The 22,352-nt window shown below is 43.6% G+C and overlaps 1 protein-coding gene across 2 annotated transcripts in view; it reads right to left on the reverse strand.

Moving 5' to 3' along the window:
- Positions 1-22,352, reverse strand: part of RIC1 (RIC1 homolog, RAB6A GEF complex partner 1) — a 673,031-nt gene that overhangs the window by 154,623 nt on the left and 496,056 nt on the right. For both annotated transcript variants that reach the window (XM_069240247.1, XM_069240239.1), the window contains exon 19: positions 4,522-5,250. In XM_069240247.1, the coding sequence (XP_069096348.1) occupies positions 4,522-5,250 (729 nt within the window). The remainder of the gene's footprint in view (positions 1-4,521; positions 5,251-22,352) is intronic.

A 22,352-nucleotide genomic window follows, 5' to 3' on the forward strand; every position in this document is an offset into this window, starting at 1 on the left:
AAAGAAAAGAAAAAAAAAAGGGGTCATTCACCTCAACTCTATTCTAGAAACATTTGGAGGTGATCCATCAAGGGGGAATCGGAAAAAAAGGGGGAGGTCCCAAAACATGTTTCCATCATGCAATTTTCCATAACAAAATTGAAAACTGACACAGGAAAAAACCCTCAACAGAATTACAGCAAACTTGGAAGAAAGCTGGATCTTTCACCAGAAAGCATTCTGTCTTTGATTTGGTGTAAATCAGTTCAGTAGTTTTTGAGAAATTAGTGTCCAAAATGTATGTATAAATAGAGGCACAGTAGTACAGCCGTTCTGGGAGATGAAATTATTAGATTTGATAGGCTGCCTCCAATCAACTAGGAGGTTTGCCAACCTTTTTATAAATTGGGAAGTCAGTCACTGTATACTGAAACAACCTTTTTTTTTTTTTTTTTAAAGTATACTGGGGCAGGGTAGCAATATCAATGGGCCTGGTGTTGGGCAAAAAATGTATTTTATTTTTAACGGTACAGCGGTAGTACCACACCGGAGGACCTTTATGACAAATATTAATAATATGAAACCCACTGAGGTAGGCCAGGGCCCGGGAGATAAGCTCACATATATTTTAAGGGATAAGGGGACATGTAACCCATCTACCCAAGCCACAAAAAGTACCCAGGGGCCACATTCCAGGGGCCAATGTAATTATTTTGGGGAAGGGGAGTGTGGCTCCTCACCCTGAGGCATTAAGAGTTCAGGAACCCCATCACCCAGAGCCTATGTCTAATTTGGGGATGGGGGGGTGTGGGGTCTCCCTCCACGACCATTGGGATGGCCCTGGGTTCCATAACCCTCAGGGGCCTAAAGAGAGTCAGTGTATGAATGAGTGTGGACAGGGAATATAAATCTAATTCTTTGCCTGCACTCTCCCAGAAACAAAATCTATAGAGCCAGCTCCCCCTGGCATGCAGAATGTGTACTGGCAAGAGAACCACTTAGGCTGTCAGGGCCATGGGACTCTAGCACCCAAGAGAGCTTACCATTATTTTAAAGCACTTTGAGCTGGACAGTATGCTCTTCAGCTAGAAGAAGGAAGGGGGGTGGGGGGGGGGGGGGGAGACTTCTTGTGCTTAGTTGTATGGCTGCATTTTGTGGCCTGAAGGGTTAAAAAAAAATAAAAGACAAACACACGTTCAGAGTTGTTTGGAATAAAAAGACTTTATTTAAAATATTCTGGTGACAATTACTGTGCAATGTCATATGTATATTTATAAGGATAACTTTGGAATATTGTTTTTGATAAATTTTTGTGGTGACTTTTTGACAAAGGCAATAGGTCTGCTTTATATGGGTTAATAATGTGCTGATCCCTTGCTAAATCTAATATGTCAGTTTTTATATTTTGGTGTTCCGACTCTTAGGCAAAGCCAATAGTTCAGCCTTACTTAAAATCACATTTCTTTATATTGTTACTTTACGTTAAAAAAACATAAAAAAATGTAGTGAAAAAACACGCTTACTGAAAAAAACCAAAGGTTAAAGTGACGTTATAGTTAGGTCTGGTATTATGTCACTTTACATAAATAAAACTTCAGAAGTTCACTGAAAGAAACAAAGGTTTAAGTGATGTAATAGGTGAAAAAGTCAGTTAAAACAACATTTTAAACTAAAAAATTGACACTGAAATTCAACAGTTATAGTTATCTCAAGTATATAACTCGTGCCCTCGACATGCACCGCTTAGGATTTGACATATTACATCACTCATAGCCTGTTCTATGACATCATTGATAAAATCAATGTGAAATCTTAAATGACATCATTGATGACAACACTGTGCATCGTGGGCTGTGAGTAATAGCTACTTCATCTAACTATAATTATTAGTAAATTGCAGTGTTTTTTTTTTTTAGTTTAAAACATTACGTTTTAAAAGACAATTTCACCTAAATATAACGTCATTCTAATCTTTGTTTATTTTAGTGAATATATCAAAGTTAAATACTGGTGCAGGTTTCCTGCAATTAGCAGGGAATGCAGTTCTTGGAAACTACAAAGGATCAACTGGGTGGGCCAACCATGATGATGCATTATCAAATCAATAGAAATTGCACGGGAAGGTATGACTAAAGGGTGGAGAACACACACGCACACACACATTAATGCATTGTGAGATGGGTCAATCCTATTAGGCTCAGGGCCCTCTAAAGAAGAGCATTTGATAACAAGTTGAACTGTGCTCAAACAACGCTTAGAGTAAACAAAAGAATTGTATCTAAATGTAACAAGCATTTGCAATGCAACGGGTCTCGCGTTTGCTCATGTTAGAGCTGATAGCGTTGTAAACTCCTAACCCGACTTTTCATCTATCGGGCAAAAGTGCATTTGTATACGTAACCCGAAAAAGTGCAATTAACTATGTAAAGCGCTCGACTTCTGCCAAGCGAGATCGCGCTCGTAAATTAGAGAAAAAGAAGTCCACGTGCCCGATGGAAAACAGCGAGCCTTGCATGTTTTCTGTACTTGGTCGCTGCGCTCGAGGAGGGCTAGCCACCGGAAAAGGCATGACGTATGCGTGCCTTCGACTAATGAAAGCAAGCAGATTTTATTAGGCAAGCCCACGAACCAATAAAAAACACTGACGTGACGTTGACAGGGCTCTGAGCCCTTTTCTGAACACTAAAGAGTCTCGCTGCGATACGCATGCGCCATCGCATGCAACGCAGGCTCGACCCTAAAAAGGGCATTTAGGTCTATCTAGTAACATTCTGTTCACTAGAATATATAGTGTCAGGAGCTGATATATTCCAATTAACTTTAGCTTTTCCAGGTGTTTTCCAGGAACAAGGAACTTACGCAATTTCCTTAGACCAGCTATTCCAGATTTGGTGTTTCCTTTCTTTTGTCAAGTAACGAAGCACACTAATAGGCAGACTTTTGCAGTTGTATCTCCTATTACAGCAACAGACTGGATCCAAATAACTAATGCTGAATACTAACTCTCCCTTTCTATAGCTGAGCCATGAGTTGTCATTATATTTACTTTTCATCCAAACAACGTTCTTGCCAAATTGAAAGTATTGTAAACCTTATCAATAGCGGGGACTGTCGATTTGAGGACATAAATGAGTAAAACTGGTCAGTGCCAAAGATTTTCATACCCATCCTTATTTGGTTATATCTGCTCTGGCATTAGGTGAAGCAACCTATACTATGAAAAGCTAATGCAAACAATTTAAATGCAATACTGTGAACGAAACAAGGACGACACTTAATTTAGAACCTGTACAAAATAGAGATCAACTAGTTTTTTATTTTTATTTTTATTACTGACATAAAAAACAAAAGTTCCCAGTCACCTTTCAAAACACCCATTTTACAGCAAAGTAGATTTCTAACTACAGACAAATAGACGAATTTGCTATAAATGGGAAGTATATTTGAAACTGTAGCTCCTCGTTAACACAGGCCCAGCCCAACTAATAATCTACAGGCCAAAAACAGAGGCAACCTCTGCGGCCCGCATGTGTAAGAAATTATATTGAAACAAGACCATACAGAAAGCGGGGAGGTAAAAAAAAGTATAAAAATCCACATAATGTAATAGAACTCGTATGACCTGGAATTACATGTAAATTTTAATTTCTTATAATGCATGGGCGTTATGTGTTCCTCAAAATGATGTCACAATGCACATTATGCCTAATTCGCAGGTTTCATACTTTCCCCTATGTTTCCTGTAATGCATCCAACACCCCGTCAATATTCTGATCCCCCTACTCTCTTGGATATAATGCTTGATTCACCAATCCCTGATGCCTCACTGCTCAAAAAATATTTATCTCAGCACGCCCCGTCTGTCCCCTGGGACACGCACGGACCTACAGCCCTAGGAAGAAAACAGATTTTTGAGCTTGTCTGCAGCTGCAGGCATCACAGAGCGCTTCTCAGTGAATGCCTAGACTGGAGGATGGTGATGGGTTGCTGTGGAATCCGTTAAGAACCGTACACAGGACGACACCTATGGATCAGCTGCCTGCACATCACTTTCCAACAGTCAGCAGGCGCAGTGCTGAGCATTTGTGTTAACAGATGATGTCTGTAATAAACTGCCACAGATTACTTCTGATGTAAAGCTCATAACATGCTACATCGCATTTTGGAATCAGTAGGATATAAGAAATTAAGGCACATAATTCTATAAAAAACATCACAGAGCAAGCAGTCAAGTATTTTTAGGAAAAAATATTAAGCAACCATTAGAGGTCTACAAAGGAACCAACACTCACAAACGCACAAGCTTTAACAACATACTGTGGCTAAGAAAAGTTCCTTTCCTTTTTTGTTTCCTCCATCTTGTTCCTTCACGTGAATACCTTGATTACGAACGTGCACTTTAAATATTTTTGTTTAAAAAAAATCAATTTAAAAAACATTAACAAAAAAATCAGTTTAAGCCCCTCCTTAACTAAAAGGCCTCCCGATACCACAGGGCATTCACTTTAAAACATTCCAATAGATCAAATTAAATATAGTTACCTGTAAAATAATAAGGTAAGAGGCAGCTGTGTCCAAATCCTGGGCCATTAAGCATTCTTCAAACAAGTCCTTGGGGTTTCCCACAGCAGCAAAAAGATAATTCCAAAGGGCATACTCAGTTTTTCGAGCACAGTGAACTACTGTCTGCAAAAAAAGGGGAAACTCTGTGATGAATTTTGCCACAGTGGGTAGCAAAGGGTCAGGAATGGGCTCCCGCGAGGTAGCTTCTTCTTCCAATACTTCATGAAGCATTAGTTCCAGTACATGAGGGAAGTAAGGTAAAGAGGCACAGGAGTGGGCTAAAAGCAGGGCTTGCTCACCTAAGTTCCTGACCAAAAGCTGGCGTAGGATGTGATGGAGGTAGATCTGTGAGGTCCTCTCCACAACAGAAAAAGGGAAGACGACCTCCAAGTGTTCCGTGGCATTGCTGTGCGAGTTCCAGCAGTCATACAGCACAGTCTCATTGACAGCCCCAAGGACCAGGGCGTCTTCAAAAAGCACGGCCAATGGATAAATGTTTATGTGGAAAGGCAGCATGATTCGTCGTGAAAGGAAGGAATGTGGTTTGCGATGATCCCTGGGAAACAGAGGAAGCCAGACTTTCATGCCAGAGCCGCCACAGCTGAGCCAAAGAGCCTCCAGTAGATGGCGCTTTTGCTTGTTGGCTCTGCAGGTAGTCCAAACATTCTCCACTGACTGGGCTAACACCACTGGGGCACAGAAGGGCAACTGAAAAAGGAGAAGTTATAACGTTACGTTTTTAAGCAGCGGTTACCCACAGATTCATTAACAAATAGGCACTCGAGAGGTAGATAAAACATTGTAACAAGTACAACTTGAGCCACATGAAAACGTAAACTTTATTATAAGCTAGCATAAACACAGTGAAAATGAAGGACGCTGCTTGAATTCGGTCACTTAAGCTATTATTAACTATCTGGAAGATGACAGATATTTGGGTACAAGATTATCTAAAATAAGGAGAACCTCCTGGGCTATCCTACTGTTTTCCCAAACTGCACTGCTAAAATATTTATCATAAAACATATAATTAAAAACATTCTTTGGTTTGCACTCTAGACATCACTCGAACATGTAGTAAAATACCAAAGATTAGAAAGGCTTACGTGCACTTTGTGATTAATAAAAAAAAAAAGATACCAATAAATGTTTGGCTCATGTGTACTTCTTTAAAAGTCATATTTCTAATTAGCTTTTTTTTTTTTTTTTTTTTAAATCGCTCCGTCTTCCCTCTCTAGGTTTTGCTCCCTACATTCATTTAAAAAAAAAAAAAAACTCTCCCATCCTTTTAGAAGTTCCAGTCTGCTTTTCTTGCTCTTCTCTGCATTCCTCTTTTTTGAATACCTCTTTATTAAGACTTCACATCACACTGTTCTTCCTTGTCTGCAGTTTGCTACCCTTTCTGTTGTACCCTCATTTTGTGAATGACATAATATTGTATTTATATGTACTGGAGCAAGATTTGGAAACTATATTTGGAGTCCACGACAGCAATGAGGTTCTTACCCATTTTAAATAGTTTATTACTTTATGTACTTCTATATTTAAATAAATCTTATAGATTTACGTGGTCAATATATAAGTTATGACCTTAACTGGAAGACATTTGGTTTTGGAATGGTTTTGTAAGAATGAGCCTTTAGGACTGTGACTTGTTGCTGAAGTAGTAGTACGACCTTTGGATATATTTGTCTTGATTCGAGGAGGATGAGTCTGGAAGACTTGCTACCCAGCAATAGGAACTTAAACTTTCTTTAGATCTTTTACCATGCTTAGGTAACGCTGCTTCTGGTGGATACTCCATTTTACCACATATTCCTCACCCTAGAGTATTCCCCCCACTCTCTCACCTGGATCCAGATACTTTTCATAGGAGTGCTCCTGCACGCCACTAGGTGGCATTGTGAGGCTCCACCCTAGTTCCATTCTACCCAAAAAATAACAGAGTGGAGCCACATGGAAGCGCCACATACATTTTTTATTTTCCCTTTCTGCACCCTCATAGAGCATGAACAATTGCGAACAGTATGCTGATGACTAACTTGTAAGTTAAAAAGAAGCCACCCCTCAGAACAGGGAGGTGAGAGTAGTGAGAAATCTGCAGTTAGCTAGAGTATCCACCAAAAAGAGCCCTACTGAAGATAAGTCCCCTTGATCTTCAGATGGAAACGTCAAACCGTATAATTGTTCACCTTAGTATAGGTAGCAAAGCAGTACCTCTCCAAGGCGGAGGTTCTGTGGATAGGGCTCAGACCAAAAAGTCTTGCACAACTGAGTGGGGGAAATGACCTCCTTGCGGGACCTGGCTGTCAATACACTAGTGCTTTGTGAATATATGTACTAATGCCTACATTGCAGCCTGACAAATGTCAAGGGCAGGCATGGTGCATGCCAACACAGAGGTAGCAGCCTCTTAGCTCTGATGGAAGGTCTCAGATCTTCCAGAGGCTGTTTTGTGGCCAATGTGTTGCAGATCTTTATGCAGAGGACTATATACCTGAATAAGGTCTTCTCTGCACATCTTCTCTTTCTTCACTCCAGAAAACCCACACAAAGCTGATTGGCTGCTCTATGGCCCTTGGTACAATCAATGTAAAAGCTTAAAACCATTTTTGAGCCCAACAGATGGGGCCTCTCCTCCTTTCAAGGGATGAGGGGAGCAAGAAACGCTGTCAGGGTGAGAAGAAGCAAAGAATACTATCAGAGTAATGGATTCCCGAATGTGGAAGACAGTCAACTTTGGTAAGAAGACTGCCTGAGTCACAGCACCAATTTGTCCAGGAAAAAGGTTCAGTAAGGCAGTTGCACTAAAAGGCCTAATGTTTACTCATGCAACAAGCTGCCATTATCGAAATGAGCAAGATGTTTTTCAAAGTCTGGAGACGCAGCAAGCAGCTATGTGAAGAAATGCATAAATTAGTTCACTCAATAAATTAGTAATCGAAATGAGCGTCTTTGTTTCTTTAATCAAATTATTATTCAGTGAAAAGCAGTCTCACTAAGCGTAGCTCAGTTTATCCAAATATTCTCAGGTGCAAGAAAGTTTACTGTGTAAAAGACAGCCAACACATTTCGCCCTTTTCACGGCTGTAAACCTGGGGCTCTCTCAAGCGTCTGAAATTAGTAGGCAGTAATCTTTCACAAACATTGTACATAAATGGATGCACAGCGTGAAGATTAATATTTCCAACATCATTAGTAGGTCAGAAACTCATATCCATAATAAGTACATCTAGTTCAGGGATAATTCCCGGAGTCACGTTGGACATCAAATAATCAGAGTGGCAATTAGCAATGCACACATGAGAAATGTCAAGATTGAGTTAAGATCTCACTATGGCATCACAAACAGCATCTAAAGAAGTGTGTCAAACCTTTTGAGAACCTATTCACAACAGGTTATTTGAGCAGGGACAGTTGGTCTAGCAAAACGCAGAAAGATCAGAAGGGCCAACAAATAACCTTTAATAGTGCCCACTGCAAAGCTTTGCTGGGTGCTAAAGATAATACAAATAAAAGGACATTCGACAGCTACTTCTGTAAAGGATGTGTATGTCAGGCAGGCCACACATTTGTACAAGCAACAGGCATAAATAGATCTTTTATTTTAGTTTTAAACATTTTCTTAGTATACAGTAGAAAATTACAATACGGCCAACCTGGCCAACAGAATTGAGAAAAACAATACAATAAACCCATAAAAGAAAGGTATTGGAAAATTCAAATAGGAAAGACTGACCCACTCAACGCACCCCTCCACCATCTATAACATATTGATAAATAATACAGAACTCACTACCACATAAAAAGCAATTAACTCACATATTCATATTGGATCCCTTCTCACTCCTGAAAAGTCCCGCTTTCTCTATCTATGGATTGATATGACTGACGGACTGGTGCCAGGGCTATTACCCTAGAATCTGCCCATTTTTGCCATATTTTGGGATGATTCAGGGGGCAAACCCATGCCTTTTAACCGCTTTCACCATCCCATGCAATGGTCCATTCGCCTCTTCCAAACCATCAGTGATGATGGGGGTGGGGCTGCGGCCTTCCACTCCCTAGAGATAACACTTTTGGCAAGTGTCAGTTCCAGGTGAAGGAGAATTAATTTATATCTATGTCCCCCCCACATCTTCAAAAAGGTGAAGGAGGGCCAATCTCGGGTTTCGTAGGAGCTAACAAGACAAGACCTCCCCTAAACAGCAAAACACTCCATGCCAAAATCTGTCAAGTGTTGGGCAGCGCCATACTGCAAGGATAAAGATGCCCTCTCCCGCACCACAGTAGAGTCAAGATGGTGTGGCAATCGCTCCCATACGCCAGAATCGATGGAGCGGGAGGTAAACCCTGTGCAAATATTTGAAGTGGGTCCAGCAAAGATGGGCTGCAATGGCAGCTTCCCGTGGGGAAGTTAGGATCTCTGTACAGTCCTCATTTTCAGCTCCTCCACGTCGGTCTCCCATGCTGTGCGAAGGGAGCCGAGCCTGTCTGGCTAACTGGAGATGAGTGTCTGGTAGAGTTTTGCTATTTTGTGATCTTCTCTCATAATGAGCTTACCCTCCAGGGGACTGAATGCCGGGAGGTCTGATAATGCATGGGAACAGTGAGTGGCAGAGTTGTAAATATCAGAAGAACCGACTATGATGTCGCTGGAATTCTGTCTGTAATTCTTGAAAAGATTCAAGATTGTGCCTTACATAATGTCTCCTAAGGTGGGATCCAATGAGATCCCATTTCTGGAATCCCAAAAATCTGGCTATCTGTGGGAGCAGGTTCCCGCACCACAGCAGCGTCTGCTCCTTTAGTCTACCCCACTACTTCATTGTTGGAGTGATGACTGCCATAATTTAAGGAACGTCCGTATCGTAGATGGTAGGTCTGTGTGCTAACCTCCACTATAGAAATATGCCGTCAGGGAGGGAGGTGACCATTGCCCATATTTCCAATACTTCTGCTGGTTCACCTCATGTTTCGTACCACCAATAATTGATTATCAAGAGATGGGTCGCCAGATAGCAAGATTCGACTTCAGCTGCTGCGATGCCACCACAATATGTAGATTGGGAGCATTTACTAAGGGCCACGCGTGGGGTCCCCCTGTCCCACGGGAAAGCACTGAGGATGGAGTTCAACTTACAAAACCACTGCAGTGGAACTATGTATGGAAAGTTCTGTAGTTGACAAAGGATTTTGGGGAGGGAGACTATTGTATATACTGCAGGTGGTCCCAGCAGGGATAACAGGAGAAGCAAAGCATAAATAGATATTGCGGATGGGCGTCCAGCGGTGAGGATGACATCCAGCGATTCAGATGGCAAATGCAATGCAGTAAATTGTCACTACTCAATCTCCAGAACATGAGGGGTGGATTTGGGTGAAGAGCCCTGCCCTATTGCTGCTTGATAGTAGGACAGAAATGCATGCTAAGGAGGTCAGGTACCACACTCTCCTGGTCAATTCAAGGCCCACACCATGGTGTCTTGAGTCCCATCATTCTTGATTTTCTTCAGAACTCAGGTCAAAAGAAGAAGTGTCAGAAAGGCATACAGGAGTTCATTGCTTCATTCCATGTGGAATATTCATGTGAACAGGTGAAGTTGTGGAATGTCCATTTGGTGATACTGACTGAGTGTTTAAAAATGGCAAAAATATCTGGGCAGGGTTCACCCCAGTGATGGAATACATAATGCATCACTCCAGGATGTAGCTGCCACTCGTAATCTGCCGGGCATCATCTGCTCAGTTCATCTGGCCTGGGATCAGGGACCCTGCCAGCTGAATGGCGACCAAGATGACACCCTTCAAACCATCTCCAGAGATGCAAGCTGTCCTGGGACAGGCTCTGGACCTTACTCAGCTTACTGCAAATCTGCACCAGCCTCCCCTTGATGGACAGCAGGTGGTCCTTCAGACCCAGATGAATGGAATGCAGCTGCAGAACACTGATGCGAAGCCAGCTCTCTAATGGAGACCAGAGTGGTAAATTTAAAATGCTCCTGGCTCACCTGCAACCACAGGTAACATGGGATTGCAGAGCAGCAATATGAAAATATGTATCCTGCAAGCCAGGAACATGATCCAGCTGGGTCAAAAGCAGAGAGAATCTGGGCCAACATGAGCATCTTGAGTTTGTCATTTCAGAAGAAGGCATCAAGAGGGAATAAGTCTGAGATAGGTCAGAGGCCCCCTTCCTTTTTTGAACAAGGAAATAAGAGTAAGAGTATCAACCTCTGCCTTTGTCCAAGTCCAGTACCTTCTCTACTGAACTTTTGGACAGCAGCAGGCACATTTTCTGTAGGAAAGGTGCTCTTCTGAAATTAGTTTCAATGTGGGCAGAATATGAGGCGAGGAGGGAGGAAAGAAAGGATGGGGCATAGCAGTTCTGAATAATTTGCAAGACCCACCTTTCGGATGTGAAAGTTCAGCAACCCTGGAGGAAATGTTGGATCATGCCTCCCACAGGGTGGGCATGAACCACTGAAAGCAAACAAGAGCGGATTGGTGGCCGGTGTAGCAAGAGAGGAAGAGGTGAAAAACAGATGTGCCTGCTGACCAGCACACTGTATGCCGGATCCGTGTCTGAGGCCCCAAAAGGACCTTTTGCATCAATGTTTGTGAAGGCTGTCTTCATCTGTACACCAGCCTGGTGGGATGTGCTTAAAAATGGCTCTACTCCATCAATTATAGGGTGTTATGGAACCAGTGCAGAGCAGCACAATGCCTCTTCATGGCCAGCTATGAAAATTTTTCCAGATCCAGTCTGATGCCTGGGGAGTATTCTAAAGGGAGGAATTTGCGGTTAGAAGTATTCACCAGAAATTGTCACACTGTCCTTATGCAGAAGAACCTTGGTAATAGTGCCCTGCAGGGCGAAGCTGCTTCTGTCTAGAACAACAAGCACTGCCATGCCAGTAAATCTAGCTCACATTGCAAGTCCTAATTAAAATATTAAAAAAAGAATCCTGCTGCAGTAAAAAAAGAAAAAAACCTATCACATACACAAAATAATACATTTAATGTGCACACGTTTGTTTGATTTACTTCTAGGTGTCTAAACATTTTCATGTTTAGGAAAACATGATATTGTGCAGTAAAACAGTTTGTACATGATTGCAGAATTTGGCCCGACTGGGAAGTTCAAATTTGTGCCCGCGTTTCATCTTTAGAGAGCCAGTAATTCTGTCACAGTTGATATTGTCTTTTCTAAAGTTTTGCAGTAATAGACAGTAGTTTTTCAACATTTGCTTTTTAACTTATTCTTTCACTTACATTTAATTTTACATTGTAAAGCACAAATTGGTGTAGGTGGTTCCCTTTTACGTATGTTTCTTAGCCTTCCTTGGAGACACAGCCTTTGTGTAAAGCAACGTTTCTTAGAGCAGGACGCACTAGGGCTAGCTCCAAGCTAGAGCAGCCACAACAAGAGGACAATGAAGTTTGTGATTTTACTGAAGCAGCAGTCAGGAACAAAGGACAGGCCAAGCCTAGAAACAAAAAGGTTAGTTACCAGTAGGAATCATTTTGCAGCTTGAACACTTTCTGGGTTTACATGCTGTGCATTATTCTCGCTAACTAGTAGTTGGGTCAGGAATTATCTGTTTCTACTTTGCTTTTTTTGAGTGGGTGTCATCATCGACCATTTGCCCCTATGTTCCTCTATAGTAGCATCAGACGAATGCCCCAGAGGTCCCACAGTATGGTCACTATCTTGAGATTGGTTTCTGGCACATTTTTATAGCTGTTGCTTCCCCTGTCTTATACTGCTATTCTCCCTTTCTTGTAGAAAATGTTACTCATTTTCTGGTGGTGGTGAGAGGATTGCCAGAAAGTCTTAAAGGTGCAAAACTACTCCTGCAGGTAAGAACCAATTTGTTTTGCAGTGTGAATGTTTCTGTATTCACACATTATGCATAGTTTAGGTAGCAGTGTTCTATTTCCCTTAGGGATGTTGAGTAAACAAAGTTTGCATTTCCAAGCAGGTGCTTGAGTATCTTCTGTTCACCTGTGTATCCTTGGTAACCTGTATCTCCACATAGTAGTGTTTGGTGAAGGTATGTATAGAGGACCTTGTGGTTGCCATTTAGATGTCAGTGATGCAGACAAGCTATGAAGGAGTGGGTTGCTTCTTTCTTTCTTGTAGTGTGCGCTCTTGGTCTCTCCTTCAATATCACCCCTGCTGCCGCAAGGAATTTGTGGATCACTTGAACTATCTACCTTGCAATAGTTTTCTTAGAAACTGGTGACTTCGCTAGTTGTTGGAACAAAGGGAACAAATAACTGATTGGTCCTTCTGACTGATTTTGTTTCCTGTATATAATACATCACTGCCCTCCCGACATGGAGTGTGTAGATGACTTGTTATGCCTATGATTTACATAGCTTGAAATAAAGGTAGCAATTGTATGGTCTGATTAATGTGGAAGTTTGAAACCACCTTAAATAAGTTTGGGTTGGTTCTCATAATCACTATGTCATAGATTTCAAGGTCAGTCTTGTAGACTGTGAAGATTTAGAGCTCACTCACCCTGTGAAGGATGTGATGGCCAGTAGAAAGACCATCATTAGTGTTATGAATTGTAGCACACACCTGTGCATAGGTTCAGAAGGTGTTTTCATAAGTTGTGTTAGTTTAAGTTACATATTGGTGTGGAGCTGTTCTTGGCAGTGCCAGTCTCTGTACTACTCCTAGGAATCTTTTGACAAGTAGTGTTTGGGAACAAAACTCTTCCTACATCCCCACCCCACCCCTTTGTGTTTGCCAAAATGGCTTTGGAATGTACTTTGCACACCTATGTATATCATAAAGCCCCTTGTCTAATAGCTAGGTTTGATATTTGAGGAACGTGACATCCTTTGTCCCGGTCTGGGAATCTACGTTTGTAGAACACCAGTGTCTGAATCTGTTCCATTTAGCAATTTAACACTTCTGTGTTGCCGTTGTTCTTGCCTCTTTTAGAACTTCCACTGTTCTTTGTTGTGCCTCCAAATGTCTCATCAAGCACTTGAGCCTTCTGCATAGTAGGTATGTCTCTTTGTGCTGGCAGTGGCATGATCTGGCCCTATGCTAACTACACTAGGTCTGAGAACCATGATTGCCTGTCCCACTGGTATGCAATGAAAATTGGGTTCATTGGTGCTTGAATTTACCTCTCTGTGACTAATGGGGGATTTGGAAAAGCATATGCAAATTTCAATCAACTGGGCATTATAAAGCGAGTGATGGCTTGGGTGTCAGGATGCAAAAGTTTGGCATTTTGCATAAACCTCGATTGCAAATAGGTCTACCTTCAGAAACCCTATCTACTACTTGTCGTTTTAGTTCCCGCTGGTGGAATGCACAGATCTGCCAGGTTAACCTGACCACATCTGTCTTTTGAATTCCTTGTAGGTGGACTTCTACTACTGTTGTGTGTCTCTGTATGGCCCATGTCCATACATCCTGTGCTAGTCAGGATAGCACATCAGAATTTGATCTCCCCTTTATGCTGATGTAGATTATGGTGGTCATGTTGTCTGTCTGAACCTGAACTACCTTTACCTTGAAAAGCCTTCCAATGAAAAGCCTTTAGGGCTAGGAACACCATCTTGAGTTACAACACATTTATGTGTTTCATGACTTCTTCAAGGCTTTATAGGCCCGATGTTCAGCCTCCCCATACGAGCTCTCCACCCTGTGTGGGATTCATTTGTGGTTATGGTAAAAGAGGGAGTATGGTGTTTGAACGTTATGTCTATAGTGTTGTTCCTTGTGTTCCACCACAGTATTTTCTTGTTTACTCTGTCTGTGACAACCAGTAGATCTTCCTAACTCCCTACTCTCTGTGACCATTGCCTTTGCAGCCACTCCTACAGTGGTCTCACGCAGTCTGGCATAGGATATGAAGAGTATGCATGAAGGGCCATCTTGCCGATCAGCTTCCTTGCTGTCCTCAGTGTCAAAGGTTGCCCCTTCTGGTAAAGGCTAACTTGCTCTACCAATGGCAATGGCATGAATCTCTTCTTTACAGAGAATGTTTTCCCATCTTTGGACGTCACTCTGGCCCCTAGATGGGTCTTTTCCCTTTCGGGACATGGGGACGATTTATTTCCCAGTTTATGGAAAATCCCAGGTTGTATGTTTGCATTACGGTCCTTATGATGACCTGACACTGTTTGAGGAACTTTGACTTTAACAGTCAATCATCTAGGTAAGGGTAAACATAGATCCCCTTCCTCCCTAAATATGCCTCTATTATTGCAAGGCATTTTGTCAACATCCTGGGTGTTGATTTTATCCCAAAGGGTAACACAGTTAACTGATAATGTACCTTCCCTACGAAGAATTGTAGGCATGTTTTGTGTTTGTTGTTTATCAACACGTGGAGATATTAATCTTTGAAGACTATCGTCGCCATGTAATCGCCTCTTCGGAGCCATCAGTTTATCTCCTGAGGTGTTGTAATCTGAATCTAAAATGGGTCTACATGACCTGTCTGCTTTTGGGACCAGGAAGAACAGAGTAGATTTCTTGTCCCTTTTCTCTGTTTGAAACTATTTCTATTCCCTTTTTCTGAAGATAATCTGCCACTTCTACTCTGAAGTGCAGCAATCTGATTTGTTATGCTTTCATGGCTTTGGTCTTTGCTGGGCAGTGGTTTCAAATGCTCCATTCAGTATCTGTGTTGGAAGATATTGAGTATACACTTCTCAAAGGTGATGTTCCATTTTGTGAGTAATCCTCAGATTCTGAGACCTACTGGTTTTGTGTGTAGGGGAATTCAGTTCTTGAATCACTTACTGATGTGTCCTCAAAAGTGTTGACTCAGAGTTCTGGAGTACTGTCATTGTGTCATGTGTCTTGGCATGACGGCAGTGGAGTAAGTGTCGATTGGTTGGGAGTATCTTATGGTTATTTTCTTCCTTGTGGAAGCTCAATCTTTGAATTGTCTCCTGAATTCAAGGGCTTCATGGACTTTGCAGTGTCATTGTCCTTTTTCATCCATTGGAGGGAGTTGCCGATGGCTGATCCAAAGAGGCTTTGCCCATGCATGCCTCTTGAGTGTGTGGTCCTAGTGCTTAGACTGCTTTTGCTGCAACTGGTTCTCTGAATGCTTCCCTCACCTGGACCACTACATGGGGGAACAGGGGCAAGAACTGGCTCATGCACTGAGAAGGAAGCAGTTTTTCCAACAAGAAACAGGATTCAGTCTGCTCTTTCTCAAGTTTGGCACCGTATTTGTCAGCACCTCTTTTTACCAGTGCGTTGTAGATGGCAATGTCATGGAGCAGTGAGTGGTCTCCAGGAGTAAAAGTTAAGTCCTTTCCCTGGTGTGTCAGCCTACAAGCATTTCCTCTGAGGTGTATGTTCTCTGTTGGAAGGGGCTCCCCTTAAAGTCTTCATTGTACTTGATAATTTCATCTTCCTGCTCCTCCGATGGCATCGCTGGTGGCTCCAGTTCTGGTTCTTTGGCCTTGAACAGCTCCTTCAAGGGCTGGGGGGAATTCTATACGTCTTCATGGAGTCGAGCTCCTCCTTCCTGCTGTTCAAGACCCCCATCATTTTGGCCTCAAGACACCACCTTTTTGGCATTGAGTGCGCTCTGACTGAGCAACCTTTTCGGAGCAGAAGGTTCTGCTCTGCTGGATTCCTTCTCCCTCCCATGCGCATGATCACCTTTCAGAGTCGATGCCAGTCCTAAGTGTTTGTTGCATGCAGTATCCATCGAATTGGATACAAGGGAAACTTTGGGCTTGTGTTTGCTCTCCACCACTGTGGATTTCAGGAGTTGTGTAAGCTTCTGGTGCTTTGCTTCTGGTGCTTTGAGTCTGATGCTGTTGTCTCTGCCTCTGGGCACCCTAGAGGTGTTACATTGTGTTTGTGGCCCTCAGCATCCTTCCCTGTTGATTTTCTTCTACATTTTCTCTCTTTTAAGGTCTACTACTTCAGCGTCTGAGTTCGGTCTCTGTGTCAACTCATTGTCATGACTGTAGGCCTCTGTTTCCTTCCTTGGAGTGTTCTTCTATACTTGCACCATGATATAATGTGCCCACCTTCACTTTTTTCTAGCCTTGCAGGTTTTTGCTGGATTCATCGCAGGTACTGCAGCCCTCTGTTTCTTGGTCCTTCTTCTGCAAAATCTGTAGAGGCAGTTGGGGAAAAACCTGAATGGTGTGTGCTTCATGCCTCAACTGTATTCTCTGGGAGACACGGTTGATAACCCAGTGAATTTTAACTGTAAGAACTCCGGGATTTTCGGAGGAATACAGGAATTTTCCTTGCCGTCCTTCAGTGTTTGCTTTTCAGTGGTGAAAAAACTCAGGCCCTCATTATGACCCTGGCGGACGGCAGTATTATGGAGAAAAGTACTGCCAACAGGCTGGCGGTACTTCTCCCCATAATATGACATTGGCAGCTTTGCTCTAGCCAAACCGCCAATGTACCACTCCGTCCGCCACGGCGGTAACAGCAGCCGGGCTGGAGACTTCAGTCTCCAGTCAGGCGGCCGTCACTAGCCCACCGGCGGGATTATGACCCTGCCTACAGCCATGGTTTTCGTGGCCTCCTTACCGCCACGAAAACCACGGCGGTAGGCACTATCAGTGACAGGGAATCCCTTCCCACCAGATGCTCCCCCCACCCCCATGCCTCTCCAGACCCACCCCACAACATACACACACCTTCATGCACCATCTCACACACACACACTCATACCCACATGCACTCATCCATTCACACACACATCCAAACACACTGACACAGAAACAAGCACACACGCATTCACACAACACAACCTACACGCACTCACACATCCACACATGCACACACATAGAACACGCAACGCACACCCGCATTCACAAACACACAGACATACACACAATACTCCCCCACCCCCTTCCCTGTCAGAGCACCCAACTTACCTGATTTCAGGGGGTCCTCCGGCAGGAGACGGGATGGGGCGCTGCTGCCAGCAGCAGCGTCCGCCAACAGAACACTGCCAGACTGTATCATGGGTCATGATACGGTCTGTGGTGGTCTACTCGCTTGGCGCTGCTGCTGGCAGCAGTGCCACCTTACCGCCGTCATGACCGTAGCTGGAATTCTGCCATCCTTCTGGCAGTATTTTGGCTATGGTCATAATATGGCGGTCAGCTGGTAGCCACGGCGACAGTCTTTTGGCAGCCGTCGCCGTTTTTTTTACCCCCACTGTCATAATGAGGACCTCAGTGTTTTAACTCAAAAACCTGACTTCTGCTTGCCCGGGGGGATCCCTCCTATGCATCCAGACCTAACAGTGGAAAAAATAATCTGTGGGTCATCTGGAGTGTGTATCGAACATCAGCATAGGAGGGACATAGTACCAAATGTTCTACCCCAAAAAAATAAAAATACAAGCATTGGTAAAGCCAAAAGGTCTCGCCTATGCAAGAGCTACTGGATTTGCCAGTGTGTTTTAGCCTTGTCTTACACCAGAGTGGCTGCTGTTCAGCATGGCTAAAAATTAGTGGCGTGGAGTTTCGTAGAGTGGGATGGTGAAGAGTGGAGTAGAGTGTTATAGAGTGAAGTGGCAGAGAGTGTTGTGTATTGGAGTGGCACAGTGTGGAATTGCGTGGAGTGTCACACATTGAAGTGGCATAGAGTAGAGTGGAGTGGTGGAGAGTGCATTGTAGTAGAGTGCTGCAGAATATAGTGGTGTAGAGTGCAGTGGCATTGAATTCAGCTGTGTACAATGCAGCATACTGTAGTGGAGTGGTGCAGAGTGGATTGGCGCAGATTCAAGTGGAGTGACAAAGTGTGCAGTGGTGTAGAGTAGAGTGGAGTGGCATAGAGTTGAGTTATGCAGAGGGAAGGGGCACTGAGTGGAGTCGAATGGCATAGAGTGCAACATAGTACAATGTCATACCATGCAGTAGCATAGACTGAAGTGGCATAGAGTGGAGTAGTATAGAGTGGAGTAGTGCAGAGTAGAGTGGCATAAAGATCATTGTCAGAAAATGGAGTATAGAGTGTCAGAGTGCAGTAGAGAAAAGTGGATGGGCGTAGAGAGCAGTGCCGTAGAGTACAGTGATACACAAACAATACAACTCAATTAACACACGATAAAACATTCGGTCGAGTTGTAAAAACAATGATCAAAATTTCATGAATTTTCATAAATAGCATTAGATAAAATTTAAAAAGTAAAAATCCCATAAAATAGTTTTGGGAAATAAAAAGTACACATGGACTTTGAGGAAACAATAAGGACATTAAAAGCAATCACAATACTTACAGGATGAATAAACCAGTGAGGAACACTGTGACCATGTATCTCCCACAGTAAATCCACAAATACTAGACCTACATATGTTTCCTCCAGAACAACTTCCAGTAGATTGTCAGACACCTAAAGAACATATCCATTCTACTTATCTGTCTCCTAAATCCTGCTTGTAAGTTTGATAAGCATTTGCGCTTTTAGCTAAGTACTTACGATCCTCAGGCTGAGGAATTACTAACAGTGCATTGGGTCGAAATGGGCCTATATTAACAGGACATTGGTAAACTTGTTCCTCAAGCATAACTAGCAATACAGTGCACGCAAATGCCTCACAACTACCAATACATAAGGATCAATTGGCTTACAGAATGCAGATGATTGATATACTACCCTTTTCCCGGACCCATATTCATGTATACTTTTACAAATCCCTACCCCTAGTCCCCCATCCTAGTAAAGTACTATTGGCATTGCAGCACAGTTTAAATGTTCTGTTTTCTGTAATGCTTTTCCCGGTTACTGTTTATTATTGAAACTAACTGCATGATTGAACTAAATCTAATAAAGAGATTTGAAAAAAAAAATTACATGACCACAGCCCAAACCACAGAACAGATTTACACCACATCTGATAGAAAGTTACATCTTGGACCAGAAAGATCACTTTTTGTTATTTTCTTTGTAAATCTGTGCAATAGTTTCAGAGTTATTAAAGGAAAAAGAAATATTGATTTTTAGGGACATGAATCCTCTGCGGATCTGCCTGTGGGGGATCCAGTGGCAAAAGCAAGGCTTTGATTGGCTCGCTGGAATTTGAGAGAAAAGTTGCAGCCACCATTCTGTTTCTTGGTCCGCTGGGGGAGGGAAAACTAAAAAGAAAAAATTAGATAAGGGGTCAGGATACAGGTATCCTGACCCCATAAAACAGATGTGAAAGATACACGAGATATCTTAAGAATCTTGGCTGGCGTTGTTTGGCAAGATGACTATCTACTAGTCACAGTGGATGTGGTATCCGTGTATACCTCAAATATGAAATTGGTCTGCAAGCAATAACATATTTTCTCAAACAACATAACATCAAGGAACTACAACCCTCACAAATGTTACTATCCATGATTGAGGTATGCTTGACTAATGATATTTTTCTTTTCCAGCATGGAAAGTTTTGCAAACATGTGGGACTGCAATGGGTGTTTCCTTCTCTCCAAGCTACACCAACCTCACTATGGAGTGGTGGGAGAGGGAGATAACTTGGAGAGAAGGGAATGAGAGGTAGGCTGCCAAAGTGGTCTTGTGGCTGAGATTTATAGATGATTTGTTTATCATTTGGAATGGGATATGAGGAGTTCAAGTGTAGCAGATTTTGATGCAGAGAATGACCCACCTAGAGATGGTCCATTTCTGCACCGCCCGCACCAACATACCCCACGAAACATTTTCCGTCCACTAAGAACTCCTGTGTGATGTCAAGGTAGAACAACAGTATTTTTGGGTTGAGACAGTGGAGTCAATCCTCTTCTTTTGAGGGATGTGGAGGAGCGTAGAAAGTGGGGAAGGTGACAGATTGGCCCACATGAAATAGTGTTACCATTTTCTGTACGAAGGAGGCCCTAGTGCGAAGAACCAGTTTGTCAGAAAAAATGGACAAGAATGGACGCTTGGATGATAAAGGTTGCAGATCACTCACACTCCGGGCAGATGTGATTGCCACAAGAAATGCCGTGGTGCTCTTGATAAACACCTGCACCATCCTTCCCTTGATGGAGGATAGAAAAGCTTTCAATGCCAGTCGGATTCCAGAGCTCCAGCATGTTTACGTTAAGTCTGGATTCTGACAGACCCCAGAGTTCTCAGATATTCACCTCTCCCAGGTGGCCGTCCCACTCAAAGAGTGACACATCTGTCAGTACTGAGAGATCAGGCTGGGGAAGGGAGAGGGGTCTACTTCTGACCCAACTGCAATTTGTTAGGCACTACTGAAGGACTTTTGCAGTTCCCTCTGAAATCAGGACCATGTCGGAGAAAGTCCCCTGATGCTGCGCACACTGGATCTTCAGGTCCCACTGCAGAACCTGCACATGCCATCTAGCAGGTATGACCAGCAGGATGCAGGAGACCATGGGGCCCAACAGCCTCAGGGTCATTCTCACTGAAATCCAGGATAGGGGCCGAAACACTGCTATCATAGCCTGAGTCCCCAGGACGCGTCACACAGGAGGATAAGCCCGAAACTGCACTGTGTTCAATACTCCGATGAAAGGAAGTGTCTGAGAGGGAGTCAGGTCCGACTTTGGCACGTTGATAGTGAATGGAGGAGGTTCACCATAGTCTGGAGCTGGGAGATAACAGCCTGGGGACAGCCCACCTTCAACAGCCAGTATTCCAGATAGGGGAAGAATGAAACCCCTGATCTCTGCAGATGTGCTGTGACCACCGTCTGAAAATGCTCATGGCCTACCGTAAACCATAGGATGCACGATGGGAAGGCAGGATGGGAATGTGAAAGCAGTCGTCCAGCAAGTCCAACGCTGCCATCTAGTCTCCTGGGTACAGGGCAGACAAGACTTGAGCCAGTGTGAGCATCCTGAACTTCTCCTATTTGAGGAAGAGTTTGAGGGTTCACAGACGTAAGATAGGACGAAGGCCCTTGTCCTTTTTGGAAACCAGAAAGTAGTGGGAATAGCAACCACAGCCTACTTCTGCCTCCGGAACCCTCTCTGTGGCTCCCTTGGCCAAGAGAGCAGAGCAAGGATAAATGATCCTCAGTCTGCCAGTGATAAGTTAGAGGCATTGAGAAAGGGGAGGATTCGAACAGGAGGCTGCCCCTCCGAATATGATCTGTAGAATCCACCTGTCCGATGTTATGGACTGCCAGTGGTAGAGATGATGGCAGATTTGGCACCAACTGGACGCCCATGATCTAGAAAGGCACGATTAGGGGGGTGTGGAGGCTGCCGCTACCGGAGTGGTGCTGTTTGGAGCAGACTGCTGGTCATCCAACCTGCAGGATCAGAAGGAACTGCACCTTCACCCATGCAGAGGATGGGAAGCTTGAGCAAGACGGTGACTGGAATAGGGGTGACGCAGTTTAATGCCCTTTCTGTAGCCACAAAAGGAGCGCAAGGAGATGATGCAGGGCAGCTGAGAGACCCAAGGACTTTGCCACAGCTCTTGAGCCCCGAAAGCACTCCAGCACTGAATCTACCTTGTCTCTGAAGAGACGGCTGCCATCAAAGGGCATTTCTATGACGCCCTCGCCGCCGTGCCACGCATTAGAAAAGCCACCATGGGAGGTAGATCCTTCTCCTACCTGGCAGCCAAGACTTGGAACTCCCTCCCCATCCACCTCCGTCTGACCCAAGACCACCTCTCCTTCAGGAAGCAACTCAAGACCTGGCTGTTCGAGCAGTAGCGGTCCCCCCTCCCCCAGCGCCTTGAGACCCTCCGGGTGAGTAGCGCGCTATACAAATTTCTTGATTGATTGATTGATTATGAGATAAGGCTGGACATCCCTTGAAAATAAAGATGTTCTCAGCCAGACATGGCGTCTAAGTGTCATCATCG

Source organism: Pleurodeles waltl, chromosome 1_2 (genome assembly GCF_031143425.1).
Source record: "Pleurodeles waltl isolate 20211129_DDA chromosome 1_2, aPleWal1.hap1.20221129, whole genome shotgun sequence".
Taxonomy (NCBI): domain Eukaryota; kingdom Metazoa; phylum Chordata; class Amphibia; order Caudata; family Salamandridae; genus Pleurodeles; species Pleurodeles waltl.